This window comes from Amblyraja radiata, chromosome 1, assembly GCF_010909765.2.
Source record: "Amblyraja radiata isolate CabotCenter1 chromosome 1, sAmbRad1.1.pri, whole genome shotgun sequence".
NCBI lineage: Eukaryota > Metazoa > Chordata > Chondrichthyes > Rajiformes > Rajidae > Amblyraja > Amblyraja radiata.
This window is the reverse complement of record NC_045956.1, coordinates 63,895,989-63,919,988: the sequence shown is the minus strand read 5'-3', so window position 1 is coordinate 63,919,988 and position 24,000 is coordinate 63,895,989. Positions and strand designations below refer to the sequence as shown.

General features: G+C 43.7%; 1 protein-coding gene across 1 annotated transcript; it reads left to right on the top strand.

The window, feature by feature from the left end:
- The first annotated feature begins 1,233 nt into the window (after nt 1-1,233).
- Nucleotides 1,234-22,295, top strand: LOC116974722 (arylsulfatase J-like). Its single transcript, XM_033023441.1, has 2 exons — nt 1,234-1,839; nt 20,399-22,295. The coding sequence occupies exons 1-2, from the start codon at nt 1,532-1,534 to the stop codon at nt 21,768-21,770; spliced, it is 1,680 nt and encodes a 559-aa protein (XP_032879332.1). The 5' UTR covers nt 1,234-1,531; the 3' UTR covers nt 21,771-22,295.
- Nucleotides 22,296-24,000: the final 1,705 nt, after the last annotated feature.

Below are 24,000 nucleotides of genomic sequence, written 5' to 3'. Positions count from 1 at the left end.
CACCACGTGACCACCCGGGTGTACAGCGTGCGTAGTTTAGAAAAAGTGTCACCATAGTATCTTTGATTTTCACTGGGAAAATCCTTGTCACGGGGATCGGACTAAGTACGAACGACATCGCAAATGGCTCCCAAAAGAAGCCTGGAACTCACGAGCACTTGGCGCGCGACTGTCGTACTGCTAGACGATTTTTGCGCGACTGTCACGCGTCAGTCACTACCGGCCTGTCGCGTAAATGACGCGCAAATGACGCCCAAGTGGGACAGGCCCTTTACTATGCAAAACATTTAACCTGCATGCCTCCTTTAAACTTTGCCCCTGAAAACTTGGCAATATTTCCATTCTGGGCAAAACATTCTGTCTATCTATTCTATCTAAACCTCACATCGTTCTTTACTTCGATCAGGTTTCTCTTCAACCGTCGGTATTCCAGAGAAAACAATTCACGTTCCTCCAACATTTCCTTATCGCTTATATCCTCAATTCCAGGCAGCATTTTGGAAAACCGCGTCTGCACACTGTTCTAAAGATTTAGTTTATCTCTGGGCAGGTGCTGCGTGGCCAGCTGGGGATTTCCAGCATTTCTTTCCATTAGTATTCCAGCATTTCCAGGTTTGTTCTCGCTCCACGCGCCGAGGAATTCCAGCAAGTTTCACGTTCGGGCAGAGGAGAGAAGCTGGGAGCTCAGCCAGCAAGTTCTGCTCATCCCTGTTGGTGAGAGAGTCCCGAACATGCTGGCACTGTCCCGCTGCTACGGCGACTGTTCGCCTGCAAAGTCCCCTCAATGACACCTCACTAGCCTTGGAAATACCACTTACAATCGCTTCATCTAAATGCCTGGTACTGTATCGAAATGAATAGGAATTACTTCACAGCTACAATCTGTTCGTTAAGAGATGTAGGTTTTGCTCCCATATACTTGACGATGCACAGGGCGACTTCTAGCGGACTTGCAGTTGTAGCAGACTACAACTCCAGTCCTCTATCCCACAACCATGCCTTATTTGTCCACATATTTTTCAACGTGCAAATCTTAACCGTGCTTCATTAATAAGACGGTTCTTATTCGATGAACGCGGGGCAATGCACATTCCTCCTCATGGCTGCAGTGTTGAAGCAGGGTTGGTGGGCTGGAGGTTCGCCCCTCCCGTCCGCTGCCGGGGACGGTGCAGCAACCAGTCCGCTCGGCTCGGCTCGGCTCCGCTCGCCGGCTGGGCGGTCACCGTGCACTGGGGGCAGCGGGCAGTGGGCGGAGAGAGACGCCGCCGGCCGAAAGAGGGAAAGGAAATGAACAGCGGCTACAACTTCAGCGGCTGCAACTTCAGTAGCTGCTCAGCCGACACCCACACGGGCAGCACCTCTGTGAACCGAGAGCCCAGCATGTTGGTCAACGTCCCCACAGAGTTGCCGCTGCCGCCACTATCCCGCACAGACCCCTCGGGACGGGTCAGCGGGATAGAGTAACCTCTGCAGCAATCCGGGAAGCTGCGCGGTGGATGTTTCAAAGGCGAGGGAGAGTTGCCGACCAGTCATGTTCGGCGCTCTGGCTGGGTTTTCAGTGGCAAGTTTACTGACGTTTGGTTACTTGTCCTGGGACTGGCTGGAGCCGGGGCTCCAACACCCCGGCGCTGGGGATCCGCTGACAGGCAACTCTAACCCGTCCAAACCTCACATCATCTTCATACTAGCTGACGACCAGGGCTTCCACGATGTGGGTTACCACGGCTCCGAGATCCACACCCCGACCCTGGACAGGCTGGCTGCTCAAGGGGTTAAACTGGAGAACTACTACATCCAACCCATCTGCTCCCCGTCTAGGAGCCAACTCATCACAGGCCGGTTAAGTATTGAAGCCGTTTCTCTTCACCCCACTGCCCGCTAGATAAACCTCGCTTTATTCATTGTAAGGACCCGAAATTATTTTGGCAAGTCCAATCGAGGCTCGGGACCCGCAATTTGTCCGCTAATTTGGCCCGTGTTACTGCAAGCAATGTTAAGGAGCCCAAAGGAGTAGCAATCTGCAGCTGGATGTTGCTTTAATAGTGTTAGTATGATGATACCTGCAGGTAATGCAAATAAAAACTCAGCAGGTGAGGTTATAAAGACGGTGCCGGAATACTATTAACATGCTGGCGTGTAGTGCCTCTATGCTAATGTAGGGGGGTAGAAACGTGATTAGGAAGACGATTGCATTATTTATGAGGTGTGGCAGAAATGTAATTATGTTTACTTGATGTGAACTTCATGTCAGTCCCCAAAGTACTGGGCAAAGGGATGCTTCAAGCCTCCTGTGAAAGAACACATATACAATTATTACTGAAGCATAATTGTGATTTCGTTACATCTACAACACAAGTGAAGGGAGTAGAGTCGCTAAATCCAAATTTGTGGACGGGATTAATTTGGGAGATTCTCTAAATTGTGTCGCTGAAAGTTATGAAGGGAGAGCGGGTGGCTAAACGTCAGGGAGAGAGAGTATGCATTTTGCATCTAAGGAAAAGAAACCAGATTGTTTTCTTATTGCTATGAAACTATGAGAGAGGAATTTGTCTTTAGATGGTAACTTTAATATCATCAATCCTACTTGTAGCCAAATTCACTGGCTTCATTGCAACTGACAGCTAATACTTTAACACTAATGAGCAAAAAATTACTTCCTTCAGACCTGTGGTGGAACAAAGAGATGTCAGTGTCCATAGATACAATTCATTAAAAACACATGGCATGTTGGCCTTTATCTCAATGAAGCTTGAACACGACAGTAAGAAAGTAATGTATAGGGTCTTGTCAGACCCTATCTGGCCTATTGTGTTCGATTTTAGACATCTGACCCGAGGAAGGATATATTAGCCTGAGAATGGCTGCTCTGCTGAATTATACCAGGGTTCGAAAGTATAAATGCATATTGTGTAAACTTGGCTTCTATTTTCTTTTGAGTTTGGGTAATTAATGTCTGATCTAATGAAACCTTTAAAATTAAAGGGTGGCAGTGGGATAGATAAAGGGAACTTTCTGTAGAAATACAAAACAAAGGGATCTAATCATAAATTTGGAACTATGCCATTTAAAATTGGTGAGGAAATACTTTTGTATCCAAATCCTCGTGGAAACCTGAACCTCTTACACAAATTTATTTAATGCCAGTCCAATTAAAATTCAAAATGCAAAGCGTGGGAGGAAATCAGCTGGTTAGGGAATGGACAGATGATGTTTGAGGTCGGGACCCTTCACAGGCTGATGGAGTAGAGAGGAGAAAGCTAGAAAAGAGAGATGGGGGTGGGACAAGACCTAGCAGGTAATAGGTGGATACTGATGAGGAAGGGTAATTGGCAGATGGGTGGAGATAGGGACACAGGCAAGGTGTGAAGTGAGAGTCGGGTAAGAAGAAAAAGGAGGGTGTCACATGAGGAGAGAAGAGGAAGAGTGGAATGTAAAGCTGGAGGGATATGGATGGAAGGGGTGGTGGGGAGGGGACAGAGGATAAAAGGAAATACAGAGAAATGTGAGGTTGCATTTTGGGAAGTCTAACATAGGCATAATCTACACGGTGAATGGTAGGGCTCTGGGGAGTGTTGTAGAGCAGAGGGATCAAGGCGTGCAGATGCATGGGCCCTTAAAGGTAGATAAGGTGGTCAAAAGGCTTCTGGCACATTGGCCTTCATCAGTCAGAGTATTGAGTATAGAAGTTGGGAGGTCATGTTGCAGTTGTATATTGGTGAGGCCATATTTAGAATGTTGTGTTCATTTCTGGATATAATTTTTATAGGAAAGATGTTGTCAAGCTGGAAAGGGTGCAGAGAAGATTTACGAGGATGTTGCCGGGACTATTCTGACCCATGGGGAGAGGTTGAGTAGGCTTGGACTCTATTCCTTGGAGTGCAGGAGGATGAGGGGTGATCTTATAGAGGTGTATAAAATGATGAGAGGGATAGATCGGATAGACCCACAGAGTCTCTTGCCCAGAGTAGGTGAATCGAGGACCAGAGACATAGGTTTAAGGTGAAGGAGAAAAGATTTAATATGAATCTGAGGTGTAACTTTTTCACACAAAGGGTGGTGGGTGTATGGAACAAGCTGCCAGAGGTGGTAGTTGAGACGGGGACTATCCCAACATTTAAGAAACAGTCAGACAGGTACATGGATAAGACAGGTTTGGAGCCAATGTAACTCCAGTTTTAATAAAGGAGGGACAGAGAACAGGGAATTATAGACCAGTTAGCCTTACATCAGCAGTGGGGAAGATGCTTGAGTCGATTGTTAAAGATGTTATAGCAGCGCATTTAGAAAACAGTGACAGGATCAGTCAAAGTCAGCATGGATTTATGAAGGGGAAATCATGCTTGACTAATCTTCTGGAATTTTTTGAGAATGTAATAAGTAGAATGGATAAGGGAGAGCCAGTGGATGTGGTGTATCTGGACTTTCAAAAAGCCTTTGACAAGATCCCACACAAGAGATTAATGTGCAAAATTAGAGCACATGGTATTGGGGGGGAAGGGTATTGACATGGATAGAGAACTGGTTGGCAGACAGGAAGCAAAGCTTAGGAATTAACGGAATTCAGACAGGGGTCACAATTTAAGAATAAGGGGTAGGCCAATTAGGACTGAGATGAGGGAAAACCTCTTCACCCAGAGAGTTGTGAATCTGTGCAATTTTCTGCCACAGAAGGCAGTAGAGGCCAATTCACTGGATGTTTTCAAGAGACAGTTAGATCTAGCTCTTGGGGCTAAAAGCAGGAATGGGGTACTGATTTTAGATGATCAGCCATGATCATATTGAATGACGATGCTGGCTCGAAGGGGACCTATTTTTCTATGTTTCTATGGAGGGATATGGACCAAACACGGGCAGGTAGGACTAGTGTAGGTGGGACATGTTGGCCGGTGTGTGGAAGTTGGGCAGAACAGCCTATTTCCACACTGTATCACTCTACGACTATAACTCTGTGGGACTAGGAGATTGAAGAGGAGCAGAATAACTGGGGTGGTGGGAGAGACTTGTGTGGGGGGAGGGGAAAGTAGGTTTTACTTGAAATTGGAGAATTCAATGTTGTAAACTACCCAAGTGGAATATGAGGTGCTGTTCTTCCAGTTTGCATATGGCCTCATTCTGGCAATGGAGGAGGCCAAGGATAGAAAGATAGATATGGAAAGGAGAGTTCAAATGGTTGGCAACTGGGAGCTCTAGTGAGACGTGGCAAACAGAGCGAATTGTTTGGCGAAATAATCACCTGGTGTATGTTTGGTATCATTGATGTAGAGAAACACATCGGAAGCACTGAAACAGACAAAGTGGAGGAGGTATACATGAACCCTTCCTGCACAGATGCTGCCTGACCCACTGAGTTACTCCAGCACTTTGTGTTTTGCTCAAGATTTCAGTTGTTGCAGTTTCTCGTGTCTATTAAAATTGAAGACATTGATTAATATGTTTTTGGAGGTGAGCATTTCAATGCATATTGAGCAAAAATAGGCGTGGATCTGAGGTGGCTGAGCCACTGAATGGCTGAACAGGTATGAAAAGTCTAACCTTGGTCCCCTCTTCCTTTATTTAGTTTAGTTTAGTTCAGTGATGCAGAGCGAGAACAGGCCCTTTGGCCCACCGAGTCCGCACTGACCAGCGATTCCCGCACAATAACACTACCCTGCAGTCACTAGGGACAATGTTTACATTTATACCAAGCCAATTTACCAACAAACCTGTACGTCTTTGGAGTATGGGAGGAAACTGAAGATCTTGGAGGTAATCCACACAGTTCACGGGGAGAACGTACAAACTCTGTACAGACAAGCACTCGGAACGTTTTCATACAAAGGGTGGTGGGTGTATGCAACGAACTGCCAGAGGAGGTAGTTGAGGCAGGGACTATCTCAACATTTATGAAACTGTTAGACAGGTACATGGATTAGACAGGTTTGGAGGAATGTGGGTCAAACGCAGGCAGGTGAGACTGCTGCAGCTGGGACATGTTGGCCGGTGTGGACAAGTTGGGCCAAAGGGCCTGTTTCCACGCTGTATGATTCTATGACTCTATATTACAGCAGGCTTGTTCAGTTAGAGAGTGTGCAAAATATATGGTTGACAAAAGCTGATTTTCTGATCTTTCACCACGTGCATAAATGTATCAGAAAGACAAGATATGTGTAGGAGGGAACTGCAGATGCTGGTTCAAATCGAAGATAGATACAAAGTGCTGGAGTAACTCAGTGGGACAGGCAGCATCTCTGGAGAGAAGGAATGGTTGATGTTTTGGGTCGAGACACTTCTTCAGTCAGGGGAGAGGGAGACTAGAGATATGGAAGGGTACATTTTGAAAATGACAGTAAATGGGGGCAGTCACGGTGGCGCAGCGGTAGCGTTGCTGCCTTACAGCGAATGTAGCGCCAGAGACCCAGGTTCGATCCCGATTACGGGTGCAGTCTGTATGGAGTTTGTACCTTCTCTCCGTGACCTGCATGGGTTTTCGCCAAGATCTTCGGTTTCCTCCCACATTCCAAAGACATACAGGTGTGTAGGTTAATTGGCTTGTGGATGTAGGATCGTGTTAATGTGCGGGGATCGCTGGTCGGCGTGGACCCAGTGGGCCAAAGGCCCTGTTTCCACACAGTATCTCTAAACTAAACTACACTAAATCAAAGCTGACAATGATCAAGGAAATGTAGAATGGTTCCTTGTTACAATCAGTAAAATTAATCAGAAGGACAGTGAAACTGGTCTGAGAACTAGGGCGGGGGAGGGATGGAGAGAGAGGGAAATCAAGGGTTATGGTTAGATAAATCGATATTAATTCTGCTGGGTTGTAAGCTGCCCAAACAAAATATGAGGATAAATATGAGCAGAGGACAGGATAAATGTATACTAAAATTTGACTACAGTTTCCCATACTGAAAAATAATTCGACTGTCTATATTTTAGGAAAATAACCAATGTAGAAAGTGGTGTTTAATGTTTAATATTTCCATAAGATGCAGCTACCATGGTATCATTTGCTTTTAGTAGCCCTATTCATGTTCCAAAACTGATAGTTACATTTGGCAGGTGAGCAATTTTTGTTTTGAAGATGCTGATTATCAGCGCGCAAACCAGGAACATTCTTGAAACAAGACACCTCAGCATTAACATGTGTAGAATAAAGAGCGTGTTTTTCCATAAAGTTGCTCCATTTTAATTCTGTCTAATGGAAAGCTGAGTTGCCATGCCATTGACAGGAATTTAGCATTATCCAGTGCAGTCACTTTATCAGAAAATCATCCTGATAACTATAAGAAGGTAACCAGTGGGCCCATCAGATCTCTGCCAGCTCCCAGTGGAGCAATCCCAATCATACGATTCTCATTCCCTCAATTTATTTTCTCTCACGCATGCTAATCAGCCCTCCTTTGATGCTGTTCACCATGAACCTACAATAAAATGTCACATGCTATGGCCAATTAATCTGACAATCGACACATTTATTTATGATGTAGGAGGGGCATGGAACAGATAAGATTTGAGAGCAAAATCGAATACAGGTCCTGGGTGCTGTGAGGCAGTAGCAATAACTACTTCCTCATTGTGCTTGGATAGGCTGGGTGAGTGGGCAAATGTTTGGCAGATGCAGTATAATGTGGATAAATGTGAGGTTATCCATTTTGGTAGCAAAAACAGGAAAGCAGACTATTATCTAAATGGTGGCCAATTAGGAAAAGGGGAGATGCAGCGAGACCTGGGTGTCATGGTACACCAGTCATTGAAAGTAGGCATGCAGGTGCAACAGGCAGTGAAGAAAGCGAATGGTATGTTCGCTTTCATAGCAAAAGGATTTGAGTATAGGAGCTGGGGGGTTCTACTGCAGTTGTACAGGGTCTTGGTGAGACCACACCTGGAGTATTGCGTACAGTTTTGGTCTCCAAATCTGAGGAAGGACATTATTGCCATAGAGGGAGTGCAGAGAAGGTTCACCAGACTGATTCCTGGGATGTCAGGACTGTCTTATGAAGAAAGACTGGATAGACTTGGTTTATACTCTCTAGAATTTAGGAGATTGAGAGGGGATCTTATAGAAACTTACAACATTCTTAAGGGGTTGGACAGGCTAGATGCAGGAAGATTGTTCCTGATGTTGGGGAAGTCCAGGACAAGGGGTCACAGCTTAAGGATAAGGGGGAAATCCTTTAAAACAGAGATGAGAAAAACTTTTTTCACACAGATAGTGGTGAATCTCTGGAACTCTCTGCCACAGAGGGTAGTTGCGGCCAGTTCATTGGCTATATTTAAGAGGGAGTTAGATGTGGCCCTTGTGGCTAAGGGGATCAGGGGGTATGGAGAGAAGGCAGGTACGGGATACTGAGTTGGATGATCAGCCATGATCATATTGAATGGCGGTGCAGGCTCGAAGGGCCGAATGGCCTAATTCCTGCACCTAATTTCTATGTTTCTATGTGCTGCCTACTTGCAAACATTTCCACTTTACACTTTAATTACTACACTTTTCAGTTTGTTTGGGAAGGAATTTTCAAAGAACTTGCATCTAGATCAAAAAACGATTACTAACAGCAATGAATTTTTGTCTCCAGTCTTGACAACATTTGCATGAAGAATGGAATAGACATGTAGAATAATCCTTCATGGCATTTTTGCCCAATGATATTTTCTTGGAACCTCTTGGAGAGGTAAAGATTTATCGTTCAACATTTTCACAAAAAGCAAAAGACTTAGATGCTGGACATAGAGTGATACTACGTGGCAGCAGTCCCTTCAGCCCAACCTGCCCACACCGACCATCTGACACAAAAATGGAAAATGTGAGAAATATCCAGCATATCAGTCATTTCATGATAAATGTTATCTTTCTTTCCCTCACCCGAAAGGCTAAAGAAGTTCTGAAGAAATGTCTCGACCCAAAACGTCACCTATTCCTTTTCTTCAGAGATGCTGTCTGACCCGCTGAGTTACTCCTGGTTTTAGTGTCCATCTTCATGCTAAATAACCTGTTGAATCAAACTGTGTTAACTTGTGGGCTCAGTACATCCTTTTCTGTTTCAAAGATTGTGTGAACTTGCTGATAGGACTTCAGATATCTTTATATTTCAGCTTTAATTAAATACTTTTAGTCTATGCTCTGTGGCCATATAGCTATGGAGATTATGGGAAAATAAGTGAACATAAATGTTCTGTAACTGATAGATTATTGTAATTTTGGATTTAGTTTTACTAACCTAAGCAATATGTGGCAAATGCTAAAATATAGAAACAAAGAACTGCAGATGCTTGTTTTTGTACCAAAGATGGACACAAAGTGCTGGAGTAACTCAGCGGGTCAGGCAGCATCTCTGGAGAAAAAAGAGCAGGTGGCGACCTGGGTCGAGACCCTTATGCAAACAATAAAATATGTTGTTTTCACCTATAAAGGGCATTGTCCATGAGCACATTCTCAATGTGAACAATTTAGATGTGGTTGGGAAAACCCTAATATATCATCTAGTGTTCTAGTTGTTTTAAAAAGAAACTACCCTTTTATCTTACATAACTATTCACATGTTTATGAGCACTAGATATAATTAAGCTGGAGAGAGTGCAGAGAAGATTTATGTTGCCAGGACTTGAGGGGCTGAGCCTATCGGGAGAGGTTGGGCAGGCTGGGACTATATTCCTTGGAGCACAGGAGGATGAATGGTGATCCTATAGAGGTGTACAAGATCATGCAGGAAATAAAGAGGGTGAATGCACAGTCTTTTACCCAGCGTAGACAAATCAAGAACCTGAGGACAAGGTTTATGGTCAGAGGGGAAAAATGTAATAGCAACCTTTTTCACACAGAGGGAATGAGGTGCCTACGGAGGTAGTTGAAGCAGGTTCTATAAAAACACCTTAAAGACATTTGGACAGGTACATGATAGGAAATGTTTAGAGAGATATGGGCAAAATGTAGGCACAGGTGATGGTATAGATGGGGCATCTTGGCAGGCATGGACAAGTTAGGCCAAAGAGCTGTATGACTCTATGACTATGACTAATGAGCTCTTATTATATCCAGCTATTTTCTGGAATGCAGATAACACCACATAAAATTCAAAGCAAAGCTTTATATCTATTTCCTTTATATCATTAACTTTCTTATCGTATATCATGCAGACTATCATGATTTCAATTTTGTTTTAAATAAAGTTTTGCTACCAACCCCATTTCTTGTGAGGCCCATAATGGGGAACACATTTTGGACTGGTGCCAGTAAAATTCCACATAAATTAGACCAACCTTAGTTAAACCAGAAAATGCAGAATGGCTTTAGCTTTCAAATATGCAGAAATGTCAGGAAGAATCAAATGGACTGAAAAAAAGTTGTGTTGATTCTTTTCATATGCATTTAACTACATTCTTCTGAACCTACCAAATGTTCTAATTTAGAATGGAAATTATCCCAAATAGTTTGCATTTTGATTACAACCAATTATAAATATGGCCAGCAACCAGATCCTTTAAACGGGCATTGTTATCTTAATACAGGTGCACAACCTTTTATCCGAAGATCCAAATAACGAAAACCTCCGAATAGCGGACATTTTTTCGGTCCTTGAAGAAAGGTCCTTGAAAACGTTCACCGAGGGCGGCCCGCAGAGGTGACAGCGGAACCTCCGGTCGGTCCTCGAAGAAAGGGGAACTAAATCCCCATTCATAAAAGAGAAGGTGAGGGTATATTGCGCGGGAGGGTTAATAATTGACAATATGCTGCTGCCTGCCCGCTGAGTTAAAAAGTTCCCACGGTAGACTCACGATACACAGTGTATCGTGAGTCTTGCGTGGGAACTTTTTAACTCAGCGGGCAGGCAGCAGCAGATTGTCGCTCCCTTCAGTTTCACCCCACCTACACCCCTCTGCTTCCCAGCCATGTGTGTGACCCCTTCCCTCCCCTCTCCAGCTCCCCGCTCATTGCACCGGCGCTGGGGCTTTGCACTGTCTTCACGTCGGCGATACCAGCAGGTCAGTGCCAGTCACCGGAGACGTCAGGACCAACGGGACACCGACCCCCAGGCCCACTGCAAGCACGGAGATCCCAGAGACCCACAGCCAGCAGCAACTCCAGCCCCGCTCCAACTCCAGAGGAACACGTAGGGGCAGAAGCTGATGGTGTGCAAAGTACGTCTTGTTCTTGGGGTGGCGGATGAGGGGGCACAGCTCGGGCTGTGGGCAAACTGCCACTTGTCGCCGTAGCGGCCCATCGGGGAGCGGATTCCTCTGGAGTTGGAGGGGGAGGGGGATATTGTGCTATTTGATCGCCCCCTGCTATCCCAGGGACAGGGAGACATAGCGGCTTTTTAGACTGGTAGGCAATCACTTCCAAAGTTCTGCCCACACAGTCAGTACACCTCTCCTACACTGCATTTCATACAAACATTTATTCTGCAAGAAAAAACTACATTGAAGACTCAAACTCGCGACCGAGTAACTGCCGGGATCAAGGCGCAAACTCGCGACCTTGCGGATATGAGCCGAGCACTCTACCACTGAGCCAGCCATTAAAATCTACGCTAAAAAATTTCCATTCCGAAGGCCGACAAATTCTGAATTACGAAAAGTGTCTGGTCCCAAGGCTTTCGGATAAAAGGTTGTGCACCTGTAATTACAAGGAGAAATAACACAGTTATGGCAACAGCTTGTATCTGCCTTATCTCTGCTTCTAGTAGAAAAATAGAGAATAATTTTGTGCAAAGTCACTGGGAATGCTTTTTCTGAAGAATTCACATAAAGATAGCACGTCACTGGTGCCACGGTTTCAGAAAAGCATGATAACCCAAGGCTGCCACCATAATGCATGTTGCAAAGTAACTGTTTAGTTAAATAATAATGCCTGAAAATGCTGGAAACATTCAACAAATCTGTATATGTAGAAAGAGAAATAGAGTTTATGTTTCAGGTCTGAGGTCCTTCATCAGAATATTAGACTATGTGGTGGAATCATATATTCTTTTAAATTAACAGTGTAAATGATAATAATCTGTGCTTTTGCCGATCTTTTCAAATTTGATTTTATTCCGCTTCCACCAATACCCAGTTTTAGCTTTGCATGTGTATGTGGAACACAGGAATTGGTAACTAATTGGTTACTGTCGAGCTATTTTATGCTTGGGCTTTAATTCAGAACATTGGCATCTTCCCAAACATGATGCAATAATACAGCGGTTGACAGGAGGGAGTGGGGTTTCATGTTGCTCTGCAGACAATGGTTGCCAGCACCAAGAGATATCCAGGGGGAGAAGGGTGACAAGGCTGAAGAGGAGAGTAAAACCCCTGATATCTTTCAGTGCCCATTCAAGAAAGGGAATGTAAACAGTGGCACAGCTGGTGGGGCTGCTTCCTCAAAGGGCCAGAGGCCAGGGTTTGATCATGACCTCAGGTGCTGTCTGTATGGAGTTTGCACGTTCTCCCTATCACTGTGCACATTTCCTCCAGGTGTTCCAGTTTCCTCCCATATCTAAAGACGTGCAGGTTTGTAGGTTAATTGGTGTGTGTAAATTGCCCCTAGTTTGTAGGGAGCAGATGTGAAAGTGGGAAACCATAGAACTAGTGTGAATGGGTGATCAATGGACTGCCTGGGCTCACTGGGCCAAAGGAGCTTTTTCCATGCTGTGTCTATAAACTAACATTTCGACCTTGCCTCCAACCACCATCAGTTCCCTTAGATATTCAGCACTCAAAGGGTTACACGTCTGTAATTAAATTCTAAGCATGGATTACATACTGTAACTTGATGCTGACATTTACTACAAAGCCTTCTTGTGCCAATAATGAACATGGAATATAGAACAGTACGGCACAGGAATAGGCCCTTCGGCCCAGAATGTCAAAGCCGATTATGATGACAAGACCAACTCTTGCCTGCCCGCACATAATCCATATCCCTCCATTCCATGCCTATCCAAAATCCTCTTAAACACCACTATCATATCTGCCTCTACCACCAACTCTGGCAGTGTGTTCCAGGTAACCACCGCCATCTGTGTAAATTTTTTTTACATTTTTTGCACATTTTCTTTAAACTTTAGCCGTCACACGTTAAAACTATGCCTTTTAGTATTTGTTATTTCCACATGGTTCTGCCCACACTATGTATGCCTCTGATTACTTCATATACTGTTATCAGATCCCCCTCAACCTATGGCGTTCAGAGAAAACCATCCAGGTCTGTCCAATCACTCCTTGTAACTAATGCCCTTTAATCCAGGCATCATTCTGGTAAACCTCACTGCACTCTCCGAGGTCTCCACATCCTTCCTGTATTAGGGTGACCAGAACCGCATGCAAGATTCGAAATGAGATCCTGAACCTGAGGGAAAAATCCTCAGCCAAAGGAGGATTTGGGCTGAGGAAGCCAGCTGTGAAAGGATTTAAAAAAGTATACTGCCCTATTTTAACTCTCTGTTCACCCAATTCTGGAAGGTGTCATACAAATTTTAAATACGCTTCTATCCATTTGCTTTGTCTGCTATTTTACCAGAGGCTTTAATCTGACTCTTTCCAAAGCTTTTTTGTACATATGTGTTATACATCCAAAAGCTAATATTTATACATCACACTTTTAAAGTTAGGATTTCTTGAGAAAGCAGGTGTTGGAAAGTCAGCCAGCTTTTGTAGACAGTGGGAATATTGGAACAATGTGGGTCAGGTTTCCCTCCCATTTTATTTCAATCTGGGGCTACAGTTCAGTTTTATTCGGTCACTTGTAAATGGTAAACAGCATTCCTCATTACTTTTAAATTGCAATTTCTGCTTTAATTTTCCCATTTGTCTTGTATGAGTCTTCATAATCCACAAAAAAATTGCTCCATTACTGTGTACCTTTTGGAATTATTGTTCATTGATTGCGGATTGATTTACTTCCTCATACAATTACATTTTGGGGATAATGTACAATGTTGCAGCATTCTGTAGCCTGACTGAGTGCCACACCTTCTTAATAATAAGCAGATGATTCTTGTTCCATTATAATCGCTGTCTAGGTGGAACAATTGAAAATCACTCTTAGTGAATTAACACATTGAGTCTTCAAAACTGGAATAAACTGAAATTTATAATCTGCCATAATCTGTTACTGTACATGAATTCTCAGTTCCATGAATGATAAATGCTTAGAAAAGATTCAGCCAAACCTTTCAGTGGGATCAGACTAGCATGTGGACATAATTTTAAACATATTATAATGTAAAAGGCAGTATTATAGTCTTGGCAACAAATTAAACACCCTCCTGAGTTTTGCTTCCATTGAGTATGAACATTAACTGCTCCTGATCCCAAGAAATCAGCAGGAGTGAAAGGGACCTTCCAGCAGGAGTGAAAGGAACCTCCCAACAGTAGGTAAATGTTTTAACTCACTGAGCTTGTGGTGAGATTCTACCCCAAGAGTACTGATACCTATGAAATGCTATGACTTAACGTTCTAATTTTAGGATCTTTTGACAGCATTACCATATTTTACCTTAATGCTATTACAAAATATTTTACAGCTGACAGTACATTACTGTAATCCCTGAGGTGAAAAGGCAAGAAACATTGGCAGCAAAATGAAGAGAATCCCTCATGTCACCCCTTGGAACAGCTTAGCATTGTTATTCAAAGAAATCTATTTGGCCTAAATTTAGCGTGTGCAACAGATCAATATTAGAAAAGCATGCCATATTCCCCGCATCAAAATCAATGGAATGCGCAATGCCATAAATTTATTTTTGAGATTAACTGATGAAATTAATGAAATCCAAAATTACAGTAACTTGTGTATTTTCTGAAAAGCCATTAGGTAATCAATCCTTTTTTCTTTCCCTGAGCACGCTCCTTTATATTTTATGCAGAAGAATAGAGAAAAGTCATGCAATTTGCTAAGAGTTATGGAACTGTATGCCTTGACACTGTACTGAGACTGCTTTATTAAGGCTTCAATATATACTGTGGGCTTGCATATTATTCATGTGTAAAATGTAACTTTGGGTTGCTATAGCAACAGAGCACCACCTGCTTGAGGCAAAGAATGTCTGGCACTCTTCAATCCTTTGAGAGCACATTCTGAATCTGTAATATTGAATTGCCACAATGATGTCTATCTTCAGAGTATACATTTATGAATGTCTGCAAAACTGGCCAATTCTCTCTATAGGGTGTGGGCCGAGGAGCTTTTTCGGTCAGGTTCGTGACCCAACTCATGGAACTACTTGAATTTTTAACATATTGTGTAAAAATATTATATAAATCATACCTGAAACGCATCAAGGACAAAACCTGCACATTTTGTTTAAATATGACAAAAACTTCCAATTTTCCGAGTAGTAATTGTCCAATCAATGCACGTCTGACATTGAGGTTGGACGCAAATTGACCAATCCCGCGCTTTGTTTTATGGTCACTAGGCAGCGAGGATCATGTCTGCCTCCTCATTACATCAATAGCAATAGCAACGTTTCCAAGGATAAAGGGAATGCTAACCTTGTTGATCATTTTGTTTTTCAATTGATTTATCTTTATAAAGTTATGATGTGAACTGTTAAATAAAAATGATAAATAACAAATGTACAGCTAGGGTCAAGGTCAGGGTCAGTGTCAGTCGGTCGGTCGGGCTGTCAGCCGGCCGGTGTTGCAGCGAGCGAGCGGGCGAACTGACGGAGCCGGCACTATGGGGGTGCTGAAGGCGGCCTGCGCGGCGTGCAGGGCAGTGCTACTCCCCACAATCATCATCACGACGATCCAGAAGGGCATGCTTGCCCAGGTGGACTCGCTGAGCGGCCACACGTACGGAGCCCGCATACGGTCCCAAAGCGGCTCCAGCTGTGGGCAGCTCTGGAAGGGGAGCGACTTAGGGTTAGTATAGAGTTAGGCATTTTCCTCTCAATGGAAGATGCCTTAGCCTTCCCCCAGCTTGGCACTGTCCCCAGTCCCACTATGGCCGTGATCTCCACTCTGCACACTGGCAGTTAGTGGGGTTCAGTAAACGGGGGAACTCAGAAAAACTGCCCTCACCCATTAATTAGGTTGGATCAGGAGCCGGACCTCTGCGGCAGTCTCACTCAAAAAGCACACACAATTATATTAATTATGTTATTTTTATATCATATAATGATGCACAATTATATATGATTACAGTCATATCCACAAGTCATATCTATCTTCAATATTATTAAATCTCTGATCTTGACCGCTTTTGGCCGACTGTGCTGCGATTTCCGAGAGAAAGCCGCCACCTACAGCCGTCATTTTTGGCCACCTCGCTCAGAGCCCACCTCCGCCGTATGAGTGCGGAGGTTTTTTTCCATCGATGAAAAATTAGAGAGATATTAATGTTTTTACAAAATTCCCCATTCTCTTTGCTGCCCCCGCTGGCGGCAGGGGGAGGGACTATAAAACCAGGAAGTGTCGTGCCTCACTCAGTCTCTGCCAGACTCAGGAAGCGAGATGGTCACGGCTCTCTGAGCTGCGAATAACACTGAACGCACGTCTACCCCACGGTGAGTCCCCTCGATGCGGCTGTAAAGTGGCTGCAGCCCTTTTTAAAAAGATTGTGTTCACAAAATGAATTTTGGTTGTCGGGTGTCTGCAGCCCAATTGTTTGCCTCGCCTTTTTTTTTAACAAGTTTGTGTTCACAAAATGAATTTTGGTTGTCGGGTGGCTGCAGCCCAATTGTTTGCCCCGCCTTTTTTTAACAAGTTTGTGTTCACAAAATGAATTTTGGTTGTCGGGTGGCTGCAGCCCAATTGTTTGCCTCGCCTTTTTTAACAAGTTTGTGTTCACAAAATGGCTTTTAAAATCGTTGCAACCGTTGGATGCCTGCCCAAGCATCCATATGGCCCACAATGTCTATACTAGCCCTATGGAAGCCAGTACCTTCAGCCCACAACACCAATACTAGCGCAACAGACAGCCCCCCCACTGGCGAGCAGTATTGGAATTGGTGGAGAGGTGGAATATTGCGTTGGTGACCAGCCCTCCCGTGTGATGCTGGGACCCAACGGGTCCCACTTAGTCTAGTATATATATATATATATATATATATAGATGGTATAATAATATATAATTTAAATAGACTGCAACACGGAAATCGGCTCCCCATGGTGTAATATGGGCATTGGACACTAGATGGCGCTTACTTTTTTGATCTCATTTTCTAATTAGTTTAATTAATTAATGTGCAACTTTTGGCACTGACGAGTTATGACTTCCTTCTCAATTATATTTTATCTAAATCTGTGCAAAATCTCATGTAGTTCCGAGACATGGGTCGCGAAAACTGATTTCTAGACACATTTTTGATGCTCGGCCCACAGCCTACTAACCATAGTTCTTCCTTTATATTTATTTTGTTTCATTCTACTGATCTCTTGTAGTTTAGTTTAATTACTTCGGCATGCCAACATTTTACATTAATATGATTTGGCTCTGCGATTATTTTATCCGATTCTTCTGTTTATCAGAGGTCCACCCATGCTTATCTTAACGCACCATATAACTATCGCTCTCATCCACTTTATTAACTCAGTTCTTATGTTTATGCAGGCAATTTGTACTGAGCGGCATTATGTTCTAGCTGCTCCATTCTATTCCAAGCACCAATTTAGCAGAAGTGGGGAGGTCTTAATTACTGTTCAACAACTTCTCTGGGACTGAAAATTAACTTGTAAAATCTCGTTCTTCCAGCACTTGATTATTGTCAAAATGTAAAAAATCATTTTTTGTTTCTTTTATCTCTCTCTCTGCCTTATTCTAAAATATCTATTCCTCCTTTTTTTTTCAATTATTGTACCACTTCTACAATGGCAGTTCAGTTTCTTCAGCCTGATTAACTTAGGATGGCAACAATTACTTGTCCCATTCAGACAGGTTCCAGGTGCCGAAGATAGACACAAAAAGCTGGAGTAACTCAGCGGGTCAGGCAGCATCTGTGGAGAAAAGGAATAGGCGACGTTTCGGGTCGAGACCCTTCTTCAGACTGAGAGTCACGTGAAAGGGAAACGAGAGATATCGACGGTGATATAGAGGGATATCGAACAAATGAATGAAAGATATGCAAAACAGTAACACTGATCAAGGCAACGATACATTGTTGGCTGTGGGACAGGTGTTAACAAGTTCTAAAGACAATTAAACTTCCCCTGACGACAGTGAAACAAATACAATGACTAGGGTGCGGGAGGGACACAGAGAGAGAGAGAGAGAGAGAGAGAAAGCCCTGTCACACTGTGTGAGCTGACCCATGGGGTACCCCGAGCGAAAGACTCGTGGTTGTGTACGAGATTCCGAATGTATGATCAAGAGTTTAACCGAGTTCCCACGGGTTTGACTAAGTTTGCCGTATACTTGTCATTTCTGCGATGTTCCAAGTTCGTCTCCCGAGTTACTCTTGAGTAACTACCAGGGTAGTAGGAGATGGTGGCGGAAATACTGAATGGAACACAAGCCTTGCTGTACTGTAGACTCTGCAGAAACCTGGTGGGTTTGAGAGGTTTAGAGGGATAGTGGCCAAATGTGAGACAAAGTCATCCCTCAGCCTCCTGCACTGCAAAGGGGAAAAAACTCAAACCTATCCACCTTCTCCTTGCAACCCAAGCCCTCCAGGAAGGACCTAGCTTGGCATGAACAAGTTGGACCGAGCGGGCTTTTTCCGTGCTTGGTTTTGACCCCCCATAACCAAACCATGTAAATCTCTCAGAGCGGGTGCCATTCTTGCCTCGCACGGAGATTGTGACAGAATCCCTGGTCTACAGGCAGGACACAAAGTTGGCGATGTATCGGATTCACAGGGACATTGGCCATCCCCTCGCCTCTCAGAGTATTTCTTCCCCCTACATTCGTCCTCTATTTGCAAGGCCTCCCTTTAACTGAAACACTCCACTTGATCGCTCTCTACCGCAGGGATTTGCTCCCACATTATGTAATTGTTTAGAATTTACAGCATGGGAACAGGACCTTTGGCCCACCGAGTCCACCCCAACCATCGATCACCCGTACCCAATTTATCGTTTATCCCACTTTCGCATCCCACACACTAGTGGCAATTTACAGGTCAATGAACCCACAAACCTGTACGTCTTTGGAGGTTTGCTCCTCCGTTCTGCTGGTCACAATAATTATGAATTAACCCCCCCCCCCCGGTCTCACGCACATGGAATTAGTTCTTCTATATACACGGTTTAAAGACCCATATCAGGTTTACCGCTTAATTTCCAATTTCAAAATCACTCCACAGTTCATTTTTAAAGAAAACGTGCCTTAAGGGGACTGCAAAGAGTTAATAATGTTTGCTACATATACTTCAGTAGTATATAAGTCTGTATATTTAATTCAAACATCAACATAAAATGGATTTGACACAAATGTTCACTGTCACCATTTTAATATGGTAGTAAAAACAGACGAGAAAAATGTAGAGAGTTTATAATAATGTCGATCTAGGTTAGTGAACGACAGTCTTGTGTTTGAGTGATGTAAAGCAACCTGTGCCCTGACAGGGATTACACTAGGCACTTATCTATTCCATCCAACCATTGACTTATTATTTAAGGAAATTCACACCATGCCACACATCACCATTGCAGGTCGACCTAATTTCAGTGTTTAGTTACAACGGGCAGATTACTTAAACAATCTTAAATATTGTCAGATAATTTATTAACCTGGGGGCTGTAAGTGGAAACAAATGGAAAGTATATTTAGAACATAAACCCAGAAAAATAATTGCTTTACCCAAAGAGTGACAAATGTTTGGAATAATCCTGTAAGGCAGAGAAGAGTCCAAATGAAATCATGACAGTTGTAGACTCACGAGTCACTAAGGTAAGCGCACGGGCCACTACGTTCTTACAATGTGTTTAAATGTTTCAATTTTTAACTTCAAGAGTACATTTTACTCGTGTAAAACTTTAAACATGTTTGAATTTTTTCAAGAGTTATCAAGTTTCACGGGTACCTGCCGTTAGCGCCACAAGTCGCTAAGTTGCGTCCACGAGTTCCGACGTTCCCGCTACGTTAATTGTACGTAATTACCACGAGTTAAATTTGTTTTAAACTCGGAGTACCTCGTGGGTCAGCTCGCACAGAGTGACAAGGGTTAGAGGGGATGCAAGGGTTACTTGAAGTTAGAGAAATCAATATTCATACCGCTGGGGTGTAAGCTGCCCAAGCGAAATATGAGGTGCGGTTCCTCCAATTTGTGTTTGGCCTCAATGGAAGAGGCTCAGGACGGAAAGGTCAGTGTGGGAATGGGAAGGGGAGTTAAAGTGTTCAGCAACCGGAAGATCATGTAAGGGCAGTCGGTCTGAGTGAGGCAGCAGTTTCAGTGACTGCACCCTGCAAGACCTGGTCATTCATTTTTCACAACGGATACACTGGTGCTACCATATTGTGCCGCTGATTGATCTTGGTTTTTGATTTCTTTCCTAGGTATCAGATACACACGGGACTTCAGCACTCTATCATACGGGCTGGCCAACCTAACTGTATTCCCCTAACCAATGTAACACTACCTCAAAAACTTCAGGAAGCTGGCTATTCAACGCACATGATTGGAAAATGGCATCTAGGATTTTATAAAAAAGAGTGTCTGCCGACACGTAAAGGATTTGATACATTTTTTGGGTCACTTACAGGCAGTGGTGATTATTACACCCATGATATCTGCGACGGACCAAAAACTTGCGGCTACGACTTGCATAAGGATGAAAATGTGGCTTGGGAATACAGGGCTCACTCTTACTCTACTTTCCTGTATACGCAAAAAGCAGTGGAAATTTTGGCATCTCACGACCGGAGGGAACCACTGTTTCTGTACATCGCTTTCCAAGCTGTTCACACACCTCTGCAAGTACCACACAAGTACCTAGGCCGCTACATGTCCATTGACAATATAGGTCGGCGGAGATATGCTGCTATGGTGACGTGTTTGGATGAAGCGGTAAATAACCTTACAAAGGCATTGAAAGCATATGGCTACTATGACAACAGCGTAATTATTTACTCCTCAGACAATGGAGGGCAACCGTTGGCAGGGGGAAGCAACTGGCCACTTCGTGGACGCAAGGGCACCTACTGGGAAGGAGGAATTCGTGGCGTTGGCTTTGTGCACAGTCCACTAATTAAAAACAAGGGGAGTGTCAGTCGGGGACTGATGCACATTACAGACTGGTACCCTACTCTGGTGACCCTGGCAGAAGGAGAACTGGAGGAAAATTTGGATCTCGATGGATATGATGTTTGGGAGACAATAAGCGAAGGTAAACCTTCACCACGGACTGACATCCTCCACAACATCGATCCCCTTTACACTCGTGTTAAAACCAGATCACCTCGTGACGGATTTGGAATTTGGGACACAGCAATTCAAGCAGCAATCCGAGTTAAAGATTGGAAATTATTGACAGGCAATCCGGGTTTCAGTGATTGGATCCCACCACAAACCTTCCCAAATTTTGCTGGGAAGTGGTGGAACCTGGAAAGAATACTATGGCCGAAAGGAAAATCAGTCTGGCTCTTTAACATAACCGCAGATCCATATGAAAGAGTTGATCTTTCTCAAAAATACCCTGAAGTCGTCAAGAGGTTACTTTTGAGACTTGTTCAGTACAACAAAACTGCAGTTCCTGTTAAATACCCACCTAAAGATCCTCGGAGCAACCCAAGGCTCAATGGTGGCGCATGGGTCCCGTGGGAGAATGGGGACGGAGAGGAGAATAATATAATTAATAGCATAGCAGACAAAAGTCCCTGTAATGTCTGTAACACAAAACTCCGCTTCAAAAAACCTGTTTGGGGTTAGTATTCACTTTAAAAAATTTAATTTATAAAAATGCTGAATGTTTAGCAAATGCCACGATGGCAGATTACACTTTAAAATGGCGCTGAATTTAGTAATTTGTGATTTCTAGACAACAAATTAATGCATATTCTGAGAGGGTGTTTCTACCTATCCATGTCCATTGTAACATCAACAATGGAAGATTAATGAGAACTGGTCGGGGACGGAGGAGGGAATTCTTCAGCACAGCTCGCCATACAGAAGAAAAACACCACGTGAAATAGCTTGTTAAAGAATGTGTCTATTAAGGCTGCCAATGTCTGTTTATTTTTAAAGAATGTTTAGTTACATTTCAGAAAAAAATCAGGATGTCCCTTTCTTCTCAGGGGTGCTTGAAAGTATATTTTTGTTAGCACTTGGTTCAAGTTTAGGAGCCGACATTCCTAACAAAAACAGTTGTTCAAGATTTCTTATAGAAAATGAAATTATTATAATGCGTTCAGTAAATAAATAAAATTCAGTAAATCATTTACTTTTCTCTGGTTCTGAATGTTTCCATGTGGAATGATTTTAAGCTGGCGGGGAACAGGTCGAAACCCCTTGGTGGGAATGTAAGACCCTGCAGCCTATAATGGCCAGGCATCATCGCAGTAATCTCAGCCAACTACTTGGCCATTTCTTGTCAAGACCAATGGCTGGGTAATGTACCAAGACAAAACCCAGGTGAACGGGAACTCATCCTCCCAACTCAGCAGAAGGTTGACAGTACCAACTTACACCTGTAGAAACCAGGAGCAGCAGATGCTGGTTTACAAAAGTGCCTTATGAGACTCAGTGGGTCAGGCAACATCTCTGGAGAATATAGATAAGTGACATTTCGGGTTGTGACCCTTTTTCAGACTGAATGGAAGGTTGTGGGGGAGGGGGGAGAAGGCTGGGGAGAGGAGGGCCAGGACAAAGCACGGGAGGTAATAGATGGAGGAAGGAACTGCAGTGGGTGGTTTACACTGGAAATAGACATAAAAGGCTGGAGTAACTCAGCGAGTCAGGCAGCATTTCTGGAGAAAAGGAATTGGTGACGTTTCAGGTCGAGACACTTCTTCAGACCAGGTAATAGGTAGATGCAGGTGATGAGGGTTTGTTGATAGGCAGATGGTTGGATGAATGCCAGATGAAAAGACAGAAGGTGTATCTCACACCTAACTGCCTGACCCGCTGAGTTACTCCAGCACTTTGTGTCTTCCAATTTCTACCTGTATGCCATGCATTGACAGAGTCTCATGACTGTGGTGGCCAGAGTGTCAAGAGCCCAAACTTCAAAGTTAGACACAAAATGTTGGAATAATTCAGCAGGACAGGCAGAAGAAGGGTCTCGACCAAAAGCGTTACCCATTCCATCTGTCTAGAGACACTGCCTGTCCTGAGTTACTTCAGCATTTTGAGTCTGTCTTCAGTGCAAACCCGCATCTGCAGTGCCTTCCTACAAACTTTACTTCAACTCTGCTTCTCTACTTTTCACCAAGAAATCCATATATTACTAAAACTCTCATCTCGTCTGTGTGTGCGCATGCATAATAATAATAATAATAATAATAAATACGTTATTGATCCCCTCAGGGAAATTCAGATGTCCAGAAGCCCCCAACCAACAAACCCACAGATTCAAAACGAACGCAGACAGAAAATACATAGAATACAATGTGGACACTACCTGTGAGCAATAAATACTTAAAAAGACCAATAATTAACAGTTAAAAATTAAAAATTGCAGAATGCATCCCCCTACAGCCTAGCGGTCCGAATTATAAAATCTAATGGCTGCAGGGGTGAAGGATCTCCTGAACCGCTCCGTTCTACAGGGCAGGGAGAGGAGCCGGTTGTTGTTCCGAGTGCTCTTTTGACTCTCCAGAATTACATGGAGAGGATGCCCGGGATTTTTCAGGATGACCTGCACCTTGTGCCTCATACGCCTCTCGAGCACATCCATCCCAGAGTCTACTCTCCCCTCCAGCACTGAGCTAGCTCGTTTAACCAATTTGACCAGCTTCTTGTTGTTTTTTGCACTAATGCTGTTGCCCCAGCAGACAACAGCGTAGAAAATAACGCTTGCAACCACAGTGTTGTAAAACATGTGCAGCATGTGATTCATGGCCTGAATTAAGCCAAAACGGTACACGATAGTGCTACAATATTTGGACCACCTTTGTCCTGTGGTGTGCTGTATCAAGTTTTGTTTACATTGATGGTATAG